The sequence below is a fragment of the Salvelinus fontinalis genome, chromosome 36, assembly GCF_029448725.1.
Source record: "Salvelinus fontinalis isolate EN_2023a chromosome 36, ASM2944872v1, whole genome shotgun sequence".
Classification (NCBI taxonomy): domain Eukaryota; kingdom Metazoa; phylum Chordata; class Actinopteri; order Salmoniformes; family Salmonidae; genus Salvelinus; species Salvelinus fontinalis.
The window spans coordinates 34,136,926-34,156,371 of NC_074700.1; the positions used below are offsets into that span (position 1 = coordinate 34,136,926).

The following is a 19,446-nucleotide window of genomic DNA, read 5'->3' on the forward strand; positions in this document are numbered from 1 at the left end:
TATAGCAGGGGGTGTAAAGCCATAACACATCATAGCAGGGGGTGTAAAGCCATAACACATCATAGCAGGGGGTGTAAAGCCATAACACAATATAGCAGGGGGTGTAAAACCATAACACATTATAGCAGGGGGTGTAAAGCCATAACACATTATAGCAGGGGGTGTAAAGCCATAACACATTATAGCAGGGGGTGTAAAGCCATAACACATCATAGCAGGGGGTGTAAAGCCATAACACAATATAGCAGGGGGTGTAAAGCCATAACACATTATAGCAGGGGGTGTAAAGCCATAACACATCATAGCAGGGGGTGTAAAGCCATAACACAATATAGCAGGGGGTGTAAAGCCATAACACATTATAGCAGGGGGTGTAAAGCCATAACACATCATAGCAGGGGGTGTAAAGCCATAACACAATATAGCAGGGGGTGTAAAGCCATAACACATTATAGCAGGGGGTGTAAAGCCATAACACATTATAGCAGGGGGTGTAAAGCCATAACACAATATAGCAGGGGGTGTAAAGCCATAACACATTATAGCAGGGGGTGTAAAGCCATAACACATTATAGCAGGTGGTGTAAAGCCATAACACATTATAGCAGGGGTTGTAAAGCCATAGCACAATATAGCAGGGGGTGTAAAGCCATAACACATTATAGCAGGGGGTGTAAAGCCATAACACAATATAGCAGGGGGTGTAAAGCCATAACACATCATAGCAGGGGGTGTAAAACCATAACACATCATAGCAGGGGGTGTAAAGCCATAACACATTATAGCAGGGGGTGTAAAGCCATAACACATCATAGCAGGGGATGTAAAGCCATAGCACCGTTTTTCCAACAGCAGACTATGATCAAACATTTTTCCAGCAGCAGATCCCAGGCCCTGTAATATATGTTTGATAATGTCAAAAGCTGCACTGATGTCTAACACAACAGCCCCCACAATCTTTTTATCAATTTCTCTCAGCCAATCAGTCATTTGTGTAAGTGCTGTGCTCGTTGAATGTCCTTCCCTATAAGCTGAACGTCTGTTGTCAATTTGTTTACTGTAAAATAGCATTGTATCTGGTCAAACACCAATTTTTCTAAAAGTTTACTAAGTGTTGGTAACAGACTGATTGGTGGGCTATTAGAACCAGTTGAGGTCTTTATTATTCTTAGGTAGCGGAATAACTTTAGCTTCCCTCCAGGCCTGAGGGAACACATTCTCTAGTAGGCTTAAACTTAAAATGTGGCAAATAGGAGTGGCAATATCGTCTGCTATTATTAATTTTCCATTGAAGGTGTCAGACCCGGTGGCTTGTCATTGTTGATAGACAATACATTTTCACCTCTTCCACACTCACTTTACAGAATTTAAAATTACAAAGCTTGTCTTTCATGATTTGGTCAGATATGCTTGGATGTGTATTGTCAGCGTTTGTTGTTGGCATGTCATGCTTAAGTTTGCTAATCTTGCCAATGACGTTAAATATGAGCCACAATCGGTAGTTAGTAATACCCTCACAACTGTCACTTTAGTTTCCATTTCTTTCCTCTGATCCGGAGGGTCGCTAGCAAGTGGATCATATTTAATAGCATATGTAGAGAGACAGCTTGATGTACAGGACACCCCCTGGACAGGACACTAGTCTACTGTTTCTATAGAGAGACAGCTTGATGTACAGGACACTAGACTACTGTTTCTATAGTGAGACAACTTGATGTACAGGACACCCCCTGGACAGGACACTAGTCTCCTGTTTCTATAGTGAGACAACTTGATGTACAGGACACCCCCTGGACAGGACACTAGTCTACCTCCTGTTACTGAGACTTGATGTTCGGTAAGTTACTCTTGATAAGAGTGTTTGCTAAATAAATTCTAATGTAAATGTAGTTGCTTTGTGAGATGGTGATAAAGTTCACAGTTCGTGTTTGTTATGTAAATGCAAGCTGGGCTTTGGCTCCAACTCAGGGCAGGTCCTCCGGAGCCCAGTGAGACACGGACACCCCCTGGACAGGACACTAGTCTATATCCTGTTTCTATAGTGAGACAGCTTGATGTACCAGGACACCCCCTGGACAGGACACTAGTCTATATCCTATCTACTGTTTCTATAGCTGGGCTTTGGCTCCAACTCAGGGCAGGTCCTCCAGAGCCCAGTGAGACATGGACGCCAGTCCGCGGAGATGAAAACAGAAAAGCCTTTCGGATAAAACACCAGGGTAAATCCTTAATGGAAAGTCGCCATAAACAACCAATCAGAACAGGAGAGCACAACTTTACATTTTTTAAATTTTTTATTTCTCACGTTACGTCAAAAAAGACGCTTGTGATGGGAGAGGGACGGAGGGATGAGGAGGTCGAAGATAAAAACCTCTGACCCCTGACCCCAAGAGGAAGGTAGACAGTCAGCCGTGATGGAAGGAAGAAGAAAGGCGTGGTTCAGGTCAGAGGTCAGGGTTTAGTTGACCTTGGGGTGGCGGTAGTCCTTGCCGGCGAACTTTGCCTTGTCTCCAAGCTCCTCCTCAATCCTGGAAGGGTCAAAGGTTAGGGATTAGAGGTCACGGTTTCAGTCATAGAATCTCTAAAATGGCCGTTGACATCCTAACAATATAACTAAAATGTCTCCATCTTGGTCAGGAAAACGTTCCATCTGGAAACAAGGCAACAGTAAACATGTGATGCAGCGTTGATGCTTAAGAGGGACTTTTGTTCAAAGTTCCGATATTTCAGTTTTAGTATAGCGCTCCCGTGTGCCAATCAGTGTAATTAGCTGGGTCTCTATGGCAACACGCACCATTCACCCCAGTGTAATTTAGCTGGGTCTCTATGGCAACACGCACCATTCACCCCAGTGTAATTAGCTGGGTCTCTATGGCAACACGCACCATTCACCCCAGTGTAATTAGCTGGGTCTCTATGGCAACACGCACCATTCACCCAAGTTGGGTCAAAATTGTCCCAGTGGTGCCTGAGATATTGCGTGTGACTAGCTTCCATATTAACGAATGGACGGATCCAACTTCATCGAGGGGGCCACCTAGTCTAGTTGTATTGGTCAGGGTACAGTAGCTGTTGTCAGGGTCAATTCCATTTCAATTCAGGAACTGAAATTCCAATTCTCTTTAAGGCTTTTCAATTAGGAAAATGTTTCATTCTAATTGGGTTTACTTTCTGCATTCATTTGCATATTTCCGTTAGGGAAAGTCATCTCTGTGTGGGTGCCGGTACAACAATGCAATTTTCCAACGCATTTTTTTTTTTTAAATTTGGCAAAGGGTCAAGTCTACAAAACTTAGTGCACACTGTCCGTAACGATTGTAATTTTGGGAACAGACTGTATTGAGACTGAATGTTTAATTGACGAGAAAATTAGAAGAATGTCAGACAATTTTCAGCTAGCTACATCTTCTCCCACTTCCTGCCAGTGGACTTCCTCTAATCACCATATTTGGAGTGGAAGTTCTAAACTGATTCTTCAGATTTACATTCTGAAAATATTTCAGACCCCTCGACTTTTTCCACATGTTGTTGCATTACAGCCTTATTCTAAAATGTCCCCCCCCCCCCCCCCTCCCCTCATCAAGCGACACACAATAACCCATAATGACAAAAAAAAATAGTGCTGCAGAGAGGGTTGTCCTTCTGGAAGGTTCTCCCATCTCCACAGAGGAACTCTGGAGCTCTGTCAGCATGACCATCGGGTTCTTGGTCACCTCCCTGACCAAGGCCCTTCTCCCCCGATTGCTCAGTTTGGCCGGGCGGCCAGCTCTAGGAAGAGTCTTGGTGGTTCCAAACTTCTTCCATTTAAGAATGATGGAGGCCACTGTGTTCTTGGGGACCTTCAATGCTTCAACTGTATTTTTTGGCATCCTTCCCCAGATCTGTGCCTCCACACAATCCTGTCTCAGAGATCTATGGACAATTCCGTCGAGCTCATGGCTTGGTTTTTGCTCTGACATGCATTAACAACTGTGGGACCTTATATAGACAGGTGTGCCTTTCCAAATCATGTCTAATCAATATAATTTACCACAGTGTATTATAAGGCTCCAGTATATTAACTGAGTCAGGGTGCAGTAGCTAGTGTATTCCTGTAGGGGGCAGTGTATTATAAGGCTCCAGTATATTAACTGAGTCAGGGTGCAGTAGCTGGTGTATTCCTGTAGGGGTCAGTCTACCATAAGGCTCCAGTATATTAACTGAGTCAGGGTGCAGTAGCTAGTGTATTCCTGTAGGGGTCAGTCTACCATAAGGCTCCAGTATATTAACTGAGTCAGGGTGCAGTAGCTAGTGTATTCCTGTAGGGGTCAGTCTACCATAAGGCTCCAGTATATTAACTGAGTCAGGGTGCAGTAGCTGGTGTATTCCTGTAGGGGTCAGTGTATTATAAGGCTCCAGTATATTAACTGAGTCAGGGTGCAGTAGCTAGTGTATTCCTGTAGGGGGCAGTGTATTATAAGGCTCCAGTATATTAACTGAGTCAGGGTGCAGTAGCTGGTGTATTCCTGTAGGGGTCAGTCTACCATAAGGCTCCAGTATATTAACTGAGTCAGGGTGCAGTAGCTAGTGTATTCCTGTAGGGGTCAGTCTACCATAAGGCTCCAGTATATTAACTGAGTCAGGGTGCAGTAGCTAGTGTATTCCTGTAGGGGTCAGTCTACCATAAGGCTCCAGTATATTAACTGAGTCAGGGTGCAGTAGCTGGTGTATTCCTGTAGGGGTCAGTGTATTATAAGGCTCCAGTATATTAACTGAGTCAGGGTGCAGTAGCTAGTGTATTCCTGTAGGGGGCAGTGTATTATAAGGCTATAGTATTAACTAGGGTTAGTATAACTGACCTCATCAGCTGGTTGTATTTGGCCAGACGTTCTGATCTACAGGGGGCCCCAGTCTTGATCTGTCCAGTGCAGAGTCCGACCACCAGGTCAGCGATGAAAGTGTCTTCTGTCTCTCCGGAACGATGAGATACCATCACACCCCATCCGTTAGACTGGGCCAGTTTACACCTGTTATTCACAGAGAAGAGATGGTCAGGGGTCTATTCATTAACGCACACTGTATTAAAACAGTAGCTACGGAACAAAGAAAACATGTGTTTTTTATTTGACTAATTTAGGTCCCTCCCCGTAATGGCCTGTTTGCTTCTGTGTGGCTCCTAGTGAATACATCCCAGGCCCTGTAATATAGCCCCTGTGATGCAGCTCTGCGAGGGGGCCCTGTAATATAGCCCCTGTGATGCAGCTCTGCGAGGGGGCCCTGTAATATAGCCCCTGTGATGCAGCTCTGCGAGGGGGCCCTGTAATATAGCCCCTGTGATGCAGCTCTGCGAGGGGGCCCTGTAATATAGCCCCTGTGATGCAGCTCTGCGAGGGGGCCCTGTAATATAGCCCCTGTGATGCAGCTCTGCGAGGGGGCCCTGTAATATAGCCCCTGTGATGCAGCTCTGCGAGGGGGCCCTGTAGCCTAGTTCCTGTGATGCAGCTCTGCGAGGGGGCCCTGTAGCCTAGTTCCTGTGATGCAGCTCTGCGAGGGGGCCCTGTAGCCTAGTCCCTGTGATGCAGCTCTGCAAGGGGGCCCTGTAGCCTAGTCCCTGTGATGCAGCTCTGCAAGGGGGCCCTATACTTACGCCTTGATGGACTCTGTGACGGAGCCGATCTGGTTGACCTTGAGGAGCAGGCAGTTACAGGCCTTCTTCTCCACAGCCTGCTGGATACGCTTGGGGTTGGTCACGGTCAGATCATCTCCTACAACCTGTAGAATAACAATGTATAGATTATATAGGTTAACATCACAGAGTAACTAACAGTAGTGCTTGGGGTTGGTCACTGTCAGATTATCTACCAGGGATATACAGAGAACATATAGAATATACAGACCCCCTAGACCGAGGGGTAGAGGCAGACCCCCTAGACCGAGGGGGTAGAGGCAGACCCCCTAGACCGAGGGGTAGAGGCAGACCCCCTAGACCGAGGGGTAGAGGCAGACCCCCTAGACCGAGGGGTAGAGGCAGACCCCCTAGACCGAGGGGTAGAGGTAGACCCCCTAGACCGAGGGGTAGAGGTAGACCCCCTAGACCGAGGGGTAGAGGTAGACCCCCTAGACCGAGGGGTAGAGGTAGACCCCCTAGACCGAGGGGTAGAGGTAGACCCCCTAGACCGAGGGGTAGAGGTAGACCCCCTAGACCGAGGGGTAGAGGTAGACCCCCTAGACCGAGGGGTAGAGGTAGACCCCCTAGACCGAGGGGTAGAGGTAGACCCCCTAGACCGAGGGGTAGAGGTAGACCCCCTAGACCGAGGGGGTGGGTAGACCCCCTAGACCGAGGGGGTGGGTAGACCCCCTAGACCGAGGGGGTGGGTAGACCCCCTAGACCGAGGGGGTGGGTAGACCCCCTAGACCGAGGGGTAAGTAGACCCCCTAGACCGAGGGGTAAGTAGACCCCCTAGACCGAGGGGTAAGTAGACCCCCTAGACCGAGGGGTAGACCCCCTAGACCGAGGGGTAGACCCCCTAGACCGAGGGTAGACCCCCTAGACCGAGGGGTAGACCCCCTAGACTGAGGGGTAGACCCCCTAGACCGAGGGGTAGACCCCCTAGACCGAGGGGTAGAGGTAAACAGTGAACTAAACAAACTGGACCCACCTGGATGTCGACGGCAGCGGTGAACTTTGACCATGCCGCCCAATCATCCTGATCGAAGGGATCCTCAATGGACTGGACTGGAGAGGAGGACGAGGAGAGGAGTTAGAGAGGAAGGGTATGTGTGTGTGTGTGTGTGTACACGTGTGCGTGTGTGTGTGTGTGTGTGTGTGTGTACGTACCGGGATATCCCTTGATGAAGCTCTTGTACAGATCTCCCAGCTGATCCCCGGTGATATACCTGGCAGGGTCGTCAGGTGACTTGAAGTCCAGGTCGTACTTTCCTGCCTTGTAGAACTCCGAGGCAGCCACGTCCATGCCGATGATGATCTTGTCTGGGTAGCCGGCCTTCTCAATGGCTGACTTCAGGAGCTCCAGAGCTGGAGGGAGAAGAAAGGGTTTTAAATTACCATGCATCAGGGGGCTTTAAGATCCTATAGGACAGGCCCTGTGACGCAGCTCCACCAGGGGGCCCTATAGTTGTAGTCCCTGTGACGCAGCTCCACCAGGGAGGCCTATAGTTGTAGTCCCTGTGACGCAGCGCCACCAGGGAGCCCTATAGTTGTAGTCCCTGTGACGCAGCTCCACCAGGGAGCCCTATAGTTGTAGTCCCTGTGACGCAGCGCCACCAGGGAGCCCTATAGTTGTAGTCCCTGTGACGCAGCTCCACCAGGGAGCCCTATAGTTGTAGTCCCTGTGACGCAGCGCCACCAGGGAGCCCTATAGTTGTAGTCCCTGTGACGCAGCGCCACCAGGGAGCCCTGTAGTTGTAGTCCCTGTGACGCAGCTCCACCAGGGAGCCCTATAGTTGTAGTCCCTGTGACGCAGCGCCACCAGGGAGCCCTATAGATACACATAGAAGTGCCAGAGTCTGGTCGAGTGGTGCATCTACCAACACTGAGAAAAGGGGTTTGAACTGGGCTGGGCCGACCGTTTATGCTCTTCTATACTCCCGTCTCGTCATAAACTTAAAGATCTTACCCTCGTTGTTCTCCAGGATGTTGGGTGCGAAGCCGCCCTCATCTCCTACGTTGGTGGCATCCTTTCCGTACTTGGCCTTGATCACGTTCTTCAGGTTGTGGTAAACCTCAGCTCCGATCCTCATGGCCTCGTGGAAGTTAGCCGCTCCGATGGGCAGGATCATGAACTCCTGCATGGCCAGCTTGTTACCAGCATGGCTACCACCGTTGATCACGTTGAAGGCCTGGAGAGAGGGGGGAGAGGAGAGGAGAGAGGGAGGAGAGGTTTAGAGAAGAGGTTAGAGCTTGTTTATATTTGAGATTCTTCAAAGTAGCCACCCTTTGCACACTCTTGGCATTCTCTGCAGACATTTTTTGGTGTCATTTCCCAGATCTGTGCCTCGACACAATCCTGTCTCGGAACTCTGCGGACAATTCCTTCGACCTCATGGCTTGGTTTTTTCTCTGACATGCGCTGTCAACTGTGGGACCTTATATAGACAGGTGTGTGCCTTTCCAAATCATGTCCAATCAATTGAATGTACCACAGGTGGAGTCCAATCAAGTTGTAGAAACATCTCAAGGATGATCAGTGGAAACAGGAGCTACATTTTGAGTCTCAAAGCAAAAGGTCTAATTACTTATGTAAATAAGGTATTTCCCCCCCCAGATTTGCTACATTTTCTGAACCTATTTTCACTTTGCCATTAATCTGTCATCAAGGCAAAGGGTGGCTACTTTAAACCTGCAAAATCGGCAGTGTATCAAATACTTGTTCTCCCCACTGTATATGATGGGGCAGGGGTCAAGGTTAAAGGTTAAAGGTGTACTCACAGGGCAGGGTGATGTCCTGGTTATACTGTATATAGGTAGGTATATGATGAGGCAGGGGTCAAGGGTTAAAGGTTAAAGGTGTACTCACAGGGCAGGGCAGGATGACGTCCTTGTGTCCGGCCAGGTCAGCGATGTGTCGGTACAGGGGCACTCCCTTCTCTGCTGCTCCTGCCTTGCAGACCGCCAGAGACACACCCAGGATGGCATTGGCTCCAAACTTAGCTACAAGACAAGAGTTTTAAAACGCCATGATAAACCTCTCCTCCAGTTGTAAAGTATTTTGCAGCTTTTTCAACGGAACATGGACATATTACTGGGAGAGTGACTTAGTTGGAAGTGCTCTGACGTTTCGATGTTAATAAAGTGAATTCAGATGAGACGTACATTTGTTCTCAGTTCCGTCCAAATCCAGCATGAATTTGTCGATCTTCTCCTGGTCAACAACGCTGAACTTCTGCTCAATCAGTTTGGCGGCGATGTCCTTGTTCACGTGATCCACAGCCTTAACGGTACCTTCAGAGATGGTAAGAGCCACGTGATATTTAGAGATAGGCCTTCATGGAACACAACGTTCAGACCAGACCTAACGATCACAGAGATACTAGAGATCTCCTTTCTATACAATGGTCTCATCTGTGACAGCAGCTCCATGTTAAAGTCGTCTTTATAAAAGTAGTCGTCTTTATAAAAGTAGTCTTCTTCTATGCATATTGGCAGTTCATAAATAAACGGGAAAAGGTACCACCTAATGTGATGGAGTAATTATACTCTTAGCTGGGAAGGTAGTAGTACTAGTAACAGTAGTAGTAAGGCAGCCCCCCTTAGTAGTAGTAGTAACTGTAGCCCAGTAGCAGCAACACCAGTAGCAGCAACAGTAGTAGTAAGGCCTAACATTCTTTACCGCTAGGCTACCTATCTGCCTACTTCAAAATGGTGTAAGTACTCAATGGCCCTGGCCATGCTAAAACAAGCTTTGGGCCAAGTGCACCATCTATCCACCTCTATGGATCGGACTCACCTTTTCCCAGGTAGCGTGACTTGTCTCCATCTCTCAGCTCCAGAGCCTCATGGACACCGGTAGAGGCACCGCTGGGCACGGCTGCCCTGAAACGGCCTGAACACACAGAGAGGTTAAACCGCTGGGTCGGTGAACAACATGGCGGTACGGTAAGTTTGTATGTAAAAAACTGTGAGCACCTTTGGCGGTGTAGAGGTCCACCTCCACGGTGGGGTTTCCTCTGGAGTCGAGGATCTCCCGGGCATGGATCTTAATGATAGACATCCTGACTAGAGGGAGGGGGGGGGGGGGGGGGGGGGGGGGGGGTAGAGAGAAAACATTTAACACTTCAGATAGCTTCTGTTTGCTCTGAGACAAGAAATACAGGTCAGCGTCTCCTAGCAATCTGTTCCGTAGTCTGAACACTACAGTCTGTGGTCGTATGGACATACAGGACTCATCTGGATATCTGTCCTGTTATAGTGGTCTGACAGCATGGGCCGCTCCATAGAGATAGATAGAGGTATCTGGATATCTGTCCTGTTATAGTGGTCTGACAGCATGGGCCGCTCCATAGAGATAGATAGATCTGGATATCTGTCCTGTTATAGTGGTCTGACAGCATGGGCCGCTCCATAGAGATAGATAGAGGTATCTGGATATCTGTCCTGTTATAGTGGTCTGACAGCATGGGCCGCTCCATAGAGATAGATAGAGGTATCATCTGGATATCTGTCCTGTTATAGTGGTCTGACAGCATGGGCCGCTCCATAGAGATAGATAGAGGTATCTGGATATCTGTCCTGTTATAGTGGTCTGACAGCATGGGCCGCTCCATAGAGATAGATAGAGGTATCTGGATATCTGTCCTGTTATAGTGGTCTGACAGCATGGGCCGCTCCATAGAGATAGATAGAGGTATCATCTGGATATCTGTCCTGTTATAGTGGTCTGACAGCATGGGCCGCTCCATAGAGATAGATAGAGGTATCATCTGGATATCTGTCCTGTTATAGTGGTCTGACAGCATGGGCCGCTCCATAGAGATAGATAGATCTGGATATCTGTCCTGTTATAGTGGTCTGACAGCATGGGCCGCTCCATAGAGATAGATAGAGGTATCTGGATATCTGTCCTGTTATAGTGGTCTGACAGCATGGGCCGCTCCATAGAGATAGATAGAGGTATCATCTGGATATCTGTCCTGTTATAGTGGTCTGACAGCATGGGCCGCTCCATAGAGATAGATAGAGGTATCTGGATATCTGTCCTGTTATAGTGGTCTGACAGCATGGGCCGCTCCATAGAGATAGATAGAGGTATCATCTGGATATCTGTCCTGTTATAGTGGTCTGACAGCATGGGCCGCTCCATAGAGATAGATAGAGGTATCTGGATATCTGTCCTGTTATAGTGGTCTGACAGCATGGGCCGCTCCATAGAGATAGATAGAGGTATCATCTGGATATCTGTCCTGTTAGGCTACAGCCCATAGGAATCCCCACACAGTTGACTACTTTAAAAATGGCAAAAGCCCTCAACGACGCTGCCTATGCTAAAACTTCCTTTCGGCCACTAGAGGCCTCTATCATTCTCTATGGTGTGACCTGAGGTAGCCAGTCTGTGTTGTAGCTTCATGTTCTCATCACAGTGTAATCTGTCCCTCTCCCCGCACCGTAGGTTCTCCTCTACGCATCTCACACCCAGCTAGCCTATCAGAGAGCAGTGAGGTCACAGCTGACCAACGGCAGGCCAGGTCATTCAGATTCCGGTTTAGAGAGAGATCTGCTAGTATATGTAGCTGCTCCCCCTGCAGAACCTACTACCACCACCTTTTCTCTCGGTCGCCCCGCCTTGGGCCCCGCCTTGGGCCCCGCCTTGGGCCCCGCCTTGGGCCCCGCCTTGGGCCCCGCCTTGGGCCCCGCCTTGGGCCCCGCCTTGGGCCCCGCCGATTAAATCTGAGCTGGACAATAAGCTGTTCCTACACTGTCACTGGGCCCGGAGTGCAGCTGTCTGAAGGACTCCCCCAAGAGCGGAGCAGGGAGGTGCAGTGATGTCCTGAATGCCCTCAAGACTGCTATTAATAAACCCAAGATAGTGTGTTACTGTATACTGCATATAGTGTATACTGCATATAGTGTGTGTGGTTAGCAGTTAATGTGTGCAATGTGTGTGTGAAGCGTTGTAGAGCCTCGTTGACCCTTCACCTTTTAGTTTGACCTTTCACTACATTCACAAGAGATTTAAGTTTGACCTTTTACTAGTGGTCAGGGTTGAGTCTGGCGATACTGTATTACAGTACGGAACGCAGTGGGTTTATTAATACACCGCTCACACAACATTCATGCCATTTGAATGACATTAGCTAGCTGATAGAGGACAAGTGGTCCTTGAGTTGGTCTCTCAGTCCGCGAGTCTGTCTGTTCTCTGACCGGGAGGGAACACTCCACTCCGACCCGGGAGAGACGGCACTCCGACCCGGGAGAGACGGCACTCCGACCCGGGAGAGACGGCACTCCGACCCGGGAGAGACGGCACTCCGACCCGGGAGAGACGGCACTCCGACCCGGGAGAGACGGCACTCCGACCCGGGAGAGACGGCACTCCGACCCGGGAGAGACGGCACTCCGACCCGGGAGAGACGGCTATGGTAGCAGGTGCACCGGTTTGTGTCAAGAACTGCAACGCTGCTGGGTTTTTCACGCTCAATAGTTTCCTGTGTGTATCAAGAACGGTCCACCACCCAAAGGACATCCAGCCAACTTGACACAACACTGGGAAGCATTGGAGTCAACATGGACCAGCTTCCCTGTGGAACGCTTTCAACCCCTTCTAGAGTCCATGACCTGACGAATTGAGGCTGTTCTGATGGTGGGGGGGGGGGGGGGTGCAACTCCATAGTAGGAAGGTGTTCCTAATGTTTTGTACACTCGGTCTGCACCGACATTCTGAAATAATATCCTGGACTAACTCAACACTACAATGTTAGAAATTCCTGTTTAGAAAGAATACTGGTTGGTTGGTTTAACTAGGCTGACAACGATGATGATGGTGATGATGCATGTCCACATCAACATAGCAGATCCACACAGCCTTCATTACAGATCCACACAGCCTTCATTACAGATCCACACAGCCTTCATTACAGATCCACACAGCCTTCATTACAGATCCACACAGCCTTCATTACAGATCCACACAGCCTCCATCCTACTAAACTACACTGTAGTAGTTACAGATCCATACAGCCTCCATCCTACTAAACTACACTGTAGCAGTTACAGATCCATACAGCCTCCATCCTACTAAACTACACTGTAGTAGTTACAGATCCATACAGCCTCCATCCTACTAAACTACACTGTAGCAGTTACAGATCCATACAGCCTCCATCCTACTAAACTACACTGTAGCAGTTACAGATCCATACAGCCTCCATCCTACTAAACTACACTGTAGCAGTTACAGATCCATACAGCCTCCATCCTACTAAACTACACTGTAGCAGTTACAGATCCATACAGCCTCCATCCTACTAAACTACACTGTAGCAGTTACAGATCCATACAGCCTCCATCCTACTAAACTACACTGTAGTAGTTACAGATCCATACAGCCTCCACCCTACTAAACTACACTGTAGCAGTTACAGATCCATACAGCCTCCACCCTACTAAACTACACTGTAGTAGTTACAGATCCATACAGCCTCCATCCTACTAAACTACACTGTAGCAGTTACAGATCCATACAGCCTCCATCCTACTAAACTACACTGTAGCAGTTACAGATCCATACAGCCTCCATCCTACTAAACTACACTGTAGCAGTTACAGATCCATACAGCTATGGAGCCTCCATCCTACTAAACTACACTGTAGCAGTTACAGATCCATACAGCCTCCATCCTACTAAACTACACTGTAGCAGTTACAGATCCATACAGCCTCCATCCTACTAAACTACACTGTAGCAGTTACAGATCCATACAGCCTCCATCCTACTAAACTACACTGTAGCAGTTACAGATCCATACAGCCTCCATCCTACTAAACTACACTGTAGCAGTTACAGATCCATACAGCTATGGAGCCTCCATCCTACTAAACTACACTGTAGCAGTTACAGATCCATACAGCCTCCATCCTACTAAACTACACTGTAGCAGTTACAGATCCATACAGCCTCCATCCTACTAAACTACACTGTAGCAGTTACAGATCCATACAGCCTCCATCCTACTAAACTACACTGTAGTAGTTACAGATCCATACAGCCTCCATCCTACTAAACTACACTGTAGCAGTTACAGATCCATACAGCCTCCATCCTACTAAACTACACTGTAGCAGTTACAGATCCATACAGCCTCCATCCTACTAAACTACACTGTAGCAGTTACAGATCCATACAGCCTCCATCCTACTAAACTACACTGTAGCAGTTACAGATCCATACAGCCTCCATCCTACTAAACTACACTGTAGCAGTTACAGATCCATACAGCCTCCATCCTACTAAACTACACTGTAGTAGTTACAGATCCATACAGCCTCCATCCTACTAAACTACACTGTAGTAGTTACAGATCCATACAGCCTCCATCCTACTAAACTACACTGTAGCAGTTACAGATCCATACAGCCTCCATCCTACTAAACTACACTGTAGCAGTTACAGATCCATACAGCCTCCATCCTACTAAACTACACTGTAGCAGTTACAGATCCATACAGCCTCCATCCTACTAAACTACACTGTAGCAGTTACAGATCCATACAGCCTCCATCCTACTAAACTACACTGTAGCAGTTACAGATCCATACAGCCTCCATCCTACTAAACTACACTGTAGTAGTTACAGATCCATACAGCCTCCATCCTACTAAACTACACTGTAGCAGTTACAGATCCATACAGCCTCCATCCTACTAAACTACACTGTAGTAGTTACAGATCCATACAGCCTCCATCCTACTAAACTACACTGTAGCAGTTACAGATCCATACAGCCTCCATCCTACTAAACTACACTGTAGCAGTTACAGATCCATACAGCCTCCATCCTACTAAACTACACTGTAGCAGTTACAGATCCATACAGCCTCCATCCCACTAAACTACACTGTAGCAATTACAGATCCATACAGCCTCCATCCTACTAAACTACACTGTAGTAGTTACAGATCCATACAGCCTCCATCCTACTAAACTACACTGTAGCAGTTACAGATCCATACAGCCTCCATCCTACTAAACTACACTGTAGCAGTTACAGATCCATACAGCCTCCATCCTACTAAACTACACTGTAGCAGTTACAGATCCATACAGCCTCCATCCTACTAAACTACACTGTAGCAGTTACAGATCCATACAGCCTCCATCCTACTAAACTACACTGTAGTAGTTACAGATCCATACAGCCTCCATCCTACTAAACTACACTGTAGCAGTTACAGATCCATACAGCCTCCATCCTACTAAACTACACTGTAGCAGTTACAGATCCATACAGCCTCCATCCTACTAAACTACACTGTAGCAGTTACAGATCCATAGAGCCTCCATCCTACTAAACTACACTGTAGCAGTTACAGATCCATGCAGCCTCCATCCTACTAAACTACACTGTAGCAGTTACAGATCCATACAGCCTCCATCCTACTAAACTACACTGTAGTAGTTACAGATCCATACAGCCTCCATCCTACTAAACTACACTGTAGCAGTTACAGATCCATACAGCCTCCATCCTACTAAACTACACTGTAGCAGTTACAGATCCATACAGCCTCCATCCTACTAAACTACACTGTAGCAGTTACAGATCCATACAGCCTCCATCCTACTAAACTACACTGTAGCAGTTACAGATCCATACAGCCTCCATGCTACTAAACTACACTGTAGTAGTTACAGATCCATACAGCCTCCATCCTACTAAACTACACTGTAGCAGTTACAGATCCATACAGCCTCCATCCTACTAAACTACACTGTAGCAGTTACAGATCAGTGGAGCCTCCATCCTACTAAACTACACTGTAGCAGTTACAGATCCATACAGCCTCCATCCTACTAAACTACACTGTAGCAGTTACAGATCCATACAGCCTCCATCCTACTAAACTACACTGTAGCAGTTACAGATCCATACAGCCTCCATCCTACTAAACTACACTGTAGTAGTTACAGATCCATACAGCCTCCATCCTACTAAACTACACTGTAGCAGTTACAGATCCATACAGCCTCCATCCTACTAAACTACACTGTAGCAGTTACAGATCCATACAGCCTCCATCCTACTAAACTACACTGTAGCAGTTACAGATCCATACAGCCTCCATCCTACTAAACTACACTGTAGCAGTTACAGATCCATACGGCTATGGAGCCTCCATCCTACTAAACTACACTGTAGTAGTTACAGATCCATACAGCCTCCATCCTACTAAACTACACTGTAGCAGTTACAGATCCATACAGCCTCCATCCTACTAAACTACACTGTAGTAGTTACAGATCCATACAGCCTCCATCCTACTAAACTACACTGTAGTAGTTACAGATCCATACAGCCTCCATCCTACTAAACTACACTGTAGCAGTTACAGATCCATACAGCCTCCATCCTACTAAACTACACTGTAGCAGTTACAGATCCATACAGCCTCCATCCTACTAAACTACACTGTAGTAGTTACAGATCCATACAGCCTCCATCCTACTAAACTACACTGTAGCAGTTACAGATCCATACAGCCTCCATCCTACTAAACTACACTGTAGTAGTTACAGATCCATACAGCCTCCATCCTACTAAACTACACTGTAGTAGTTACAGATCCATACAGCCTCCATCCTACTAAACTACACTGTAGCAGTTACAGATCCATACAGCCTCCATCCTACTAAACTACACTGTAGCAGTTACAGATCCATACAGCCTCCATCCTACTAAACTACACTGTAGCAGTTACAGATCCATACAGCCTCCATCCTACTAAACTACACTGTAGCAGTTACAGATCCATACAGCCTCCATCCTACTAAACTACACTGTAGCAGTTACAGATCCATACAGCCTCCATCCTACTAAACTACACTGTAGTAGTTACAGATCCATACAGCCTCCATCCTACTAAACTACACTGTAGTATTTACAGATCCATACAGCCTCCATCCTACTAAACTACACTGTAGTAGTTACAGATCCATACAGCCTCCATCCTACTAAACTACACTGTAGTAGTTACAGATCCATACAGCCTCCATCCTACTAAACTACACTGTAGCAGTTACAGATCCATACAGCCTCCATCCTACTAAACTACACTGTAGTAGTTACAGATCCATACAGCCTCCATCCTACTAAACTACACTGTAGTAGTTACAGATCCATACAGCCTCCATCCTACTAAACTACACTGTAGTAGTTACAGATCCATACAGCCTCCATCCTACTAAACTACACTGTAGCAATTACAGATCCATACAGCCTCCATCCTACTAAACTACACTGTAGCAGTTACAGATCCATACAGCCTCCATCCTACTAAACTACACTGTAGCAGTTACAGATCCATACAGCCTCCATCCTACTAAACTACACTGTAGCAGTTACAGATCCATACAGCCTCCATCCTACTAAACTACACTGTAGCAGTTACAGATCCATACAGCCTCCATCCTACTAAACTACACTGTAGTAGTTACAGATCCATACAGCTATGGAGCCTCCATCCTACTAAACTACACTGTAGTAGTTACAGATCCATACAGCCTCCATCCTACTAAACTACACTGTAGTAGTTACAGATCCATACAGCCTCCATCCTACTAAACTACACTGTAGCAGTTACAGATCCATACAGCCTCCATCCTACTAAACTACACTGTAGCAGTTACAGATCCATACAGCCTCCATCCTACTAAACTACACTGTAGCAGTTACAGATCCATACAGCCTCCATCCTACTAAACTACACTGTAGCAGTTACAGATCCATACAGCCTCCATCCTACTAAACTACACTGTAGCAGTTACAGATCCATACAGCTACAGAGCATGTATTCATCCATTTTGAATTCGCGCAGTAACAACAAAACGTGGAAAAGGTCAAAGGGTATGAATACTTTCTGAAGCCTCTGATTAGTGCAGGTGGTCTCTCCTCCTCCTGTTGTCCGTAAACACGCGGTGTAACGTGGCGATATGGCCGTGTGGGAACACTGATCCTATCAAGGTATGAAGCCACTTAACCTTTTTGTGTGTGTGTGGGGGGTGTGGGGGGTGGGGGGGGGGTGGGGGGGATATATTTCATATCAGAGAGAAATGAAGGGCTTCCAACCCCGTATTGCAGTTGTTCAGATCGAGCGTTGGGGCTCTTAACAGAAACACCCCCAGGCGTCTTAGTCCAACGACTGATCTAATGGAACTGAGAGACGTACACAAGGGCTATTCCGGCTCCAGCTGGTACAACCGATGTCCTCCAACCAAAAGCAATCACGCTGTCAGTCGGCTACAAACAGACAGCAATATGAGGCTGGGGTTTCAGTAGGGAATACGTCTAAAACGTTACGTTTTAAAAGGTAGATCCATTGCTAACGGCTGCAGTAAGTCAGAAATTAGGCTCCCGTTTCCTCATTCCCAAACGCTATGATGAACGTATACAGTAGCCTATATATATGAAGTAGTCAGACATGGAACATGAGCAAAATGAGAAGTCCTAGGCTACAGTCCAACGCAACTGACGCGTTTCCTTAATAATCACACGACGATCTTTCCCACGTGTTTAAATTAGACTAAATGTTTAAGAAGAGAACAGAATAAAACACTGGACGGTACCTGAGGAGGGTTTTCGCTGGCTGGCTGTCCTTCTGGAAAGTGTAACTCTGTGCTCCGGTCGGAGTTTTATAGACTGCCAGTGGCGACCGCTGCCCAATAAGGGCTTAGGGACCAGAGACAAACTACCAGACACAATCAGAAACGGAAAAACTGAAAGTACGGTCACGTCTCTGTATAAAGAGTTTTTACATATAGAATACATATGACTCATCAACATGTAAAATCATTAAAGGATATCAAGAGTATAAAATACAATTTTGGTTACTTTTTTAATGTTTTCTAGATGTCGCTATTTTAGATGAAAACATGTAGGCCTACTGTCAACTTACAGTGGGGTATCTAGGAACACATGAACTGACCAGAGAGAACAGTGGGGTGACCAGGAACACATGAACTGACCAGAGAGAACAGTGGGGTGACCAGAGAGAACAGTGGGGTGACCAGGAACACATGAACTGACCAGAGAGAACAGTGGGGTGACCAGGAACACATGAACTGACCAGAGAGAACAGTGGGGTATCTAGGAACACATGAACTGACCAGAGAGAACAGTGGGGTGACCAGGAACACATGAACTGACCAGAGAGAACAGTGGGGTGACCAGGAACACATGAACTGACCAGAGAGAACAGTGGGGTGACCAGAGAGAACAGTGGGGTGACCAGGAACACATGAACTGACCAGAGAGAACAGTGGGGTGACCAGAGAGAACAGTGGGGTGACCACCAGGAACACATGAACTGACCAGAGAGAACAGTGGGGTGACCAGGAACACATGAACTGACCAGAGAGAACAGTGGGGTGACCAGGAACACATGAACTGACCAGAGAGAACAGTGGGGTGACCAGGAACACATGAACTGACCAGAGAGAACAGTGGGGTGACCAGGAACACATGAACTGACCAGAGAGAACAGTGGGGTGACCAGAGAGAACAGTGGGGTGACCAGGAACACATGAACTGACCAGAGAGAACAGTGGGGTGACCAGGAACACATGAACTGACCAAAGAGAACAGTGGGGTGACCAGGAACACATGAACTGACCAGAGAGAACAGTGGGGTGTCCAGGAACACATGAACTGACCAGAGAGAACAGTGGGGTGACCAGGAACACATGAACTGACCAGAGAGAACAGTGGGGTGTCCAGGAACACATGAACTGACCAGAG

General features: G+C 47.3%; 1 protein-coding gene across 1 annotated transcript; it reads right to left on the reverse strand.

Annotated features, from left to right (window-relative positions):
- Positions 1-2,275: 2,275 nt before the first annotated feature.
- Positions 2,276-18,377, reverse strand: eno3 (enolase 3, (beta, muscle)). The gene is made up of 11 exons (XM_055901351.1): positions 18,276-18,377; positions 9,626-9,715; positions 9,447-9,542; positions 8,813-8,941; positions 8,517-8,650; positions 7,617-7,839; positions 6,818-7,015; positions 6,639-6,715; positions 5,627-5,751; positions 4,839-5,006; positions 2,276-2,528 (listed from the first exon to the last, which is right to left on the reverse strand). Exons 2-11 carry the CDS (start codon positions 9,708-9,710, stop codon positions 2,459-2,461), a joined length of 1,305 nt encoding a protein of 434 aa, XP_055757326.1. The 5' UTR covers positions 9,711-9,715; positions 18,276-18,377; the 3' UTR covers positions 2,276-2,458.
- Positions 18,378-19,446: the final 1,069 nt, after the last annotated feature.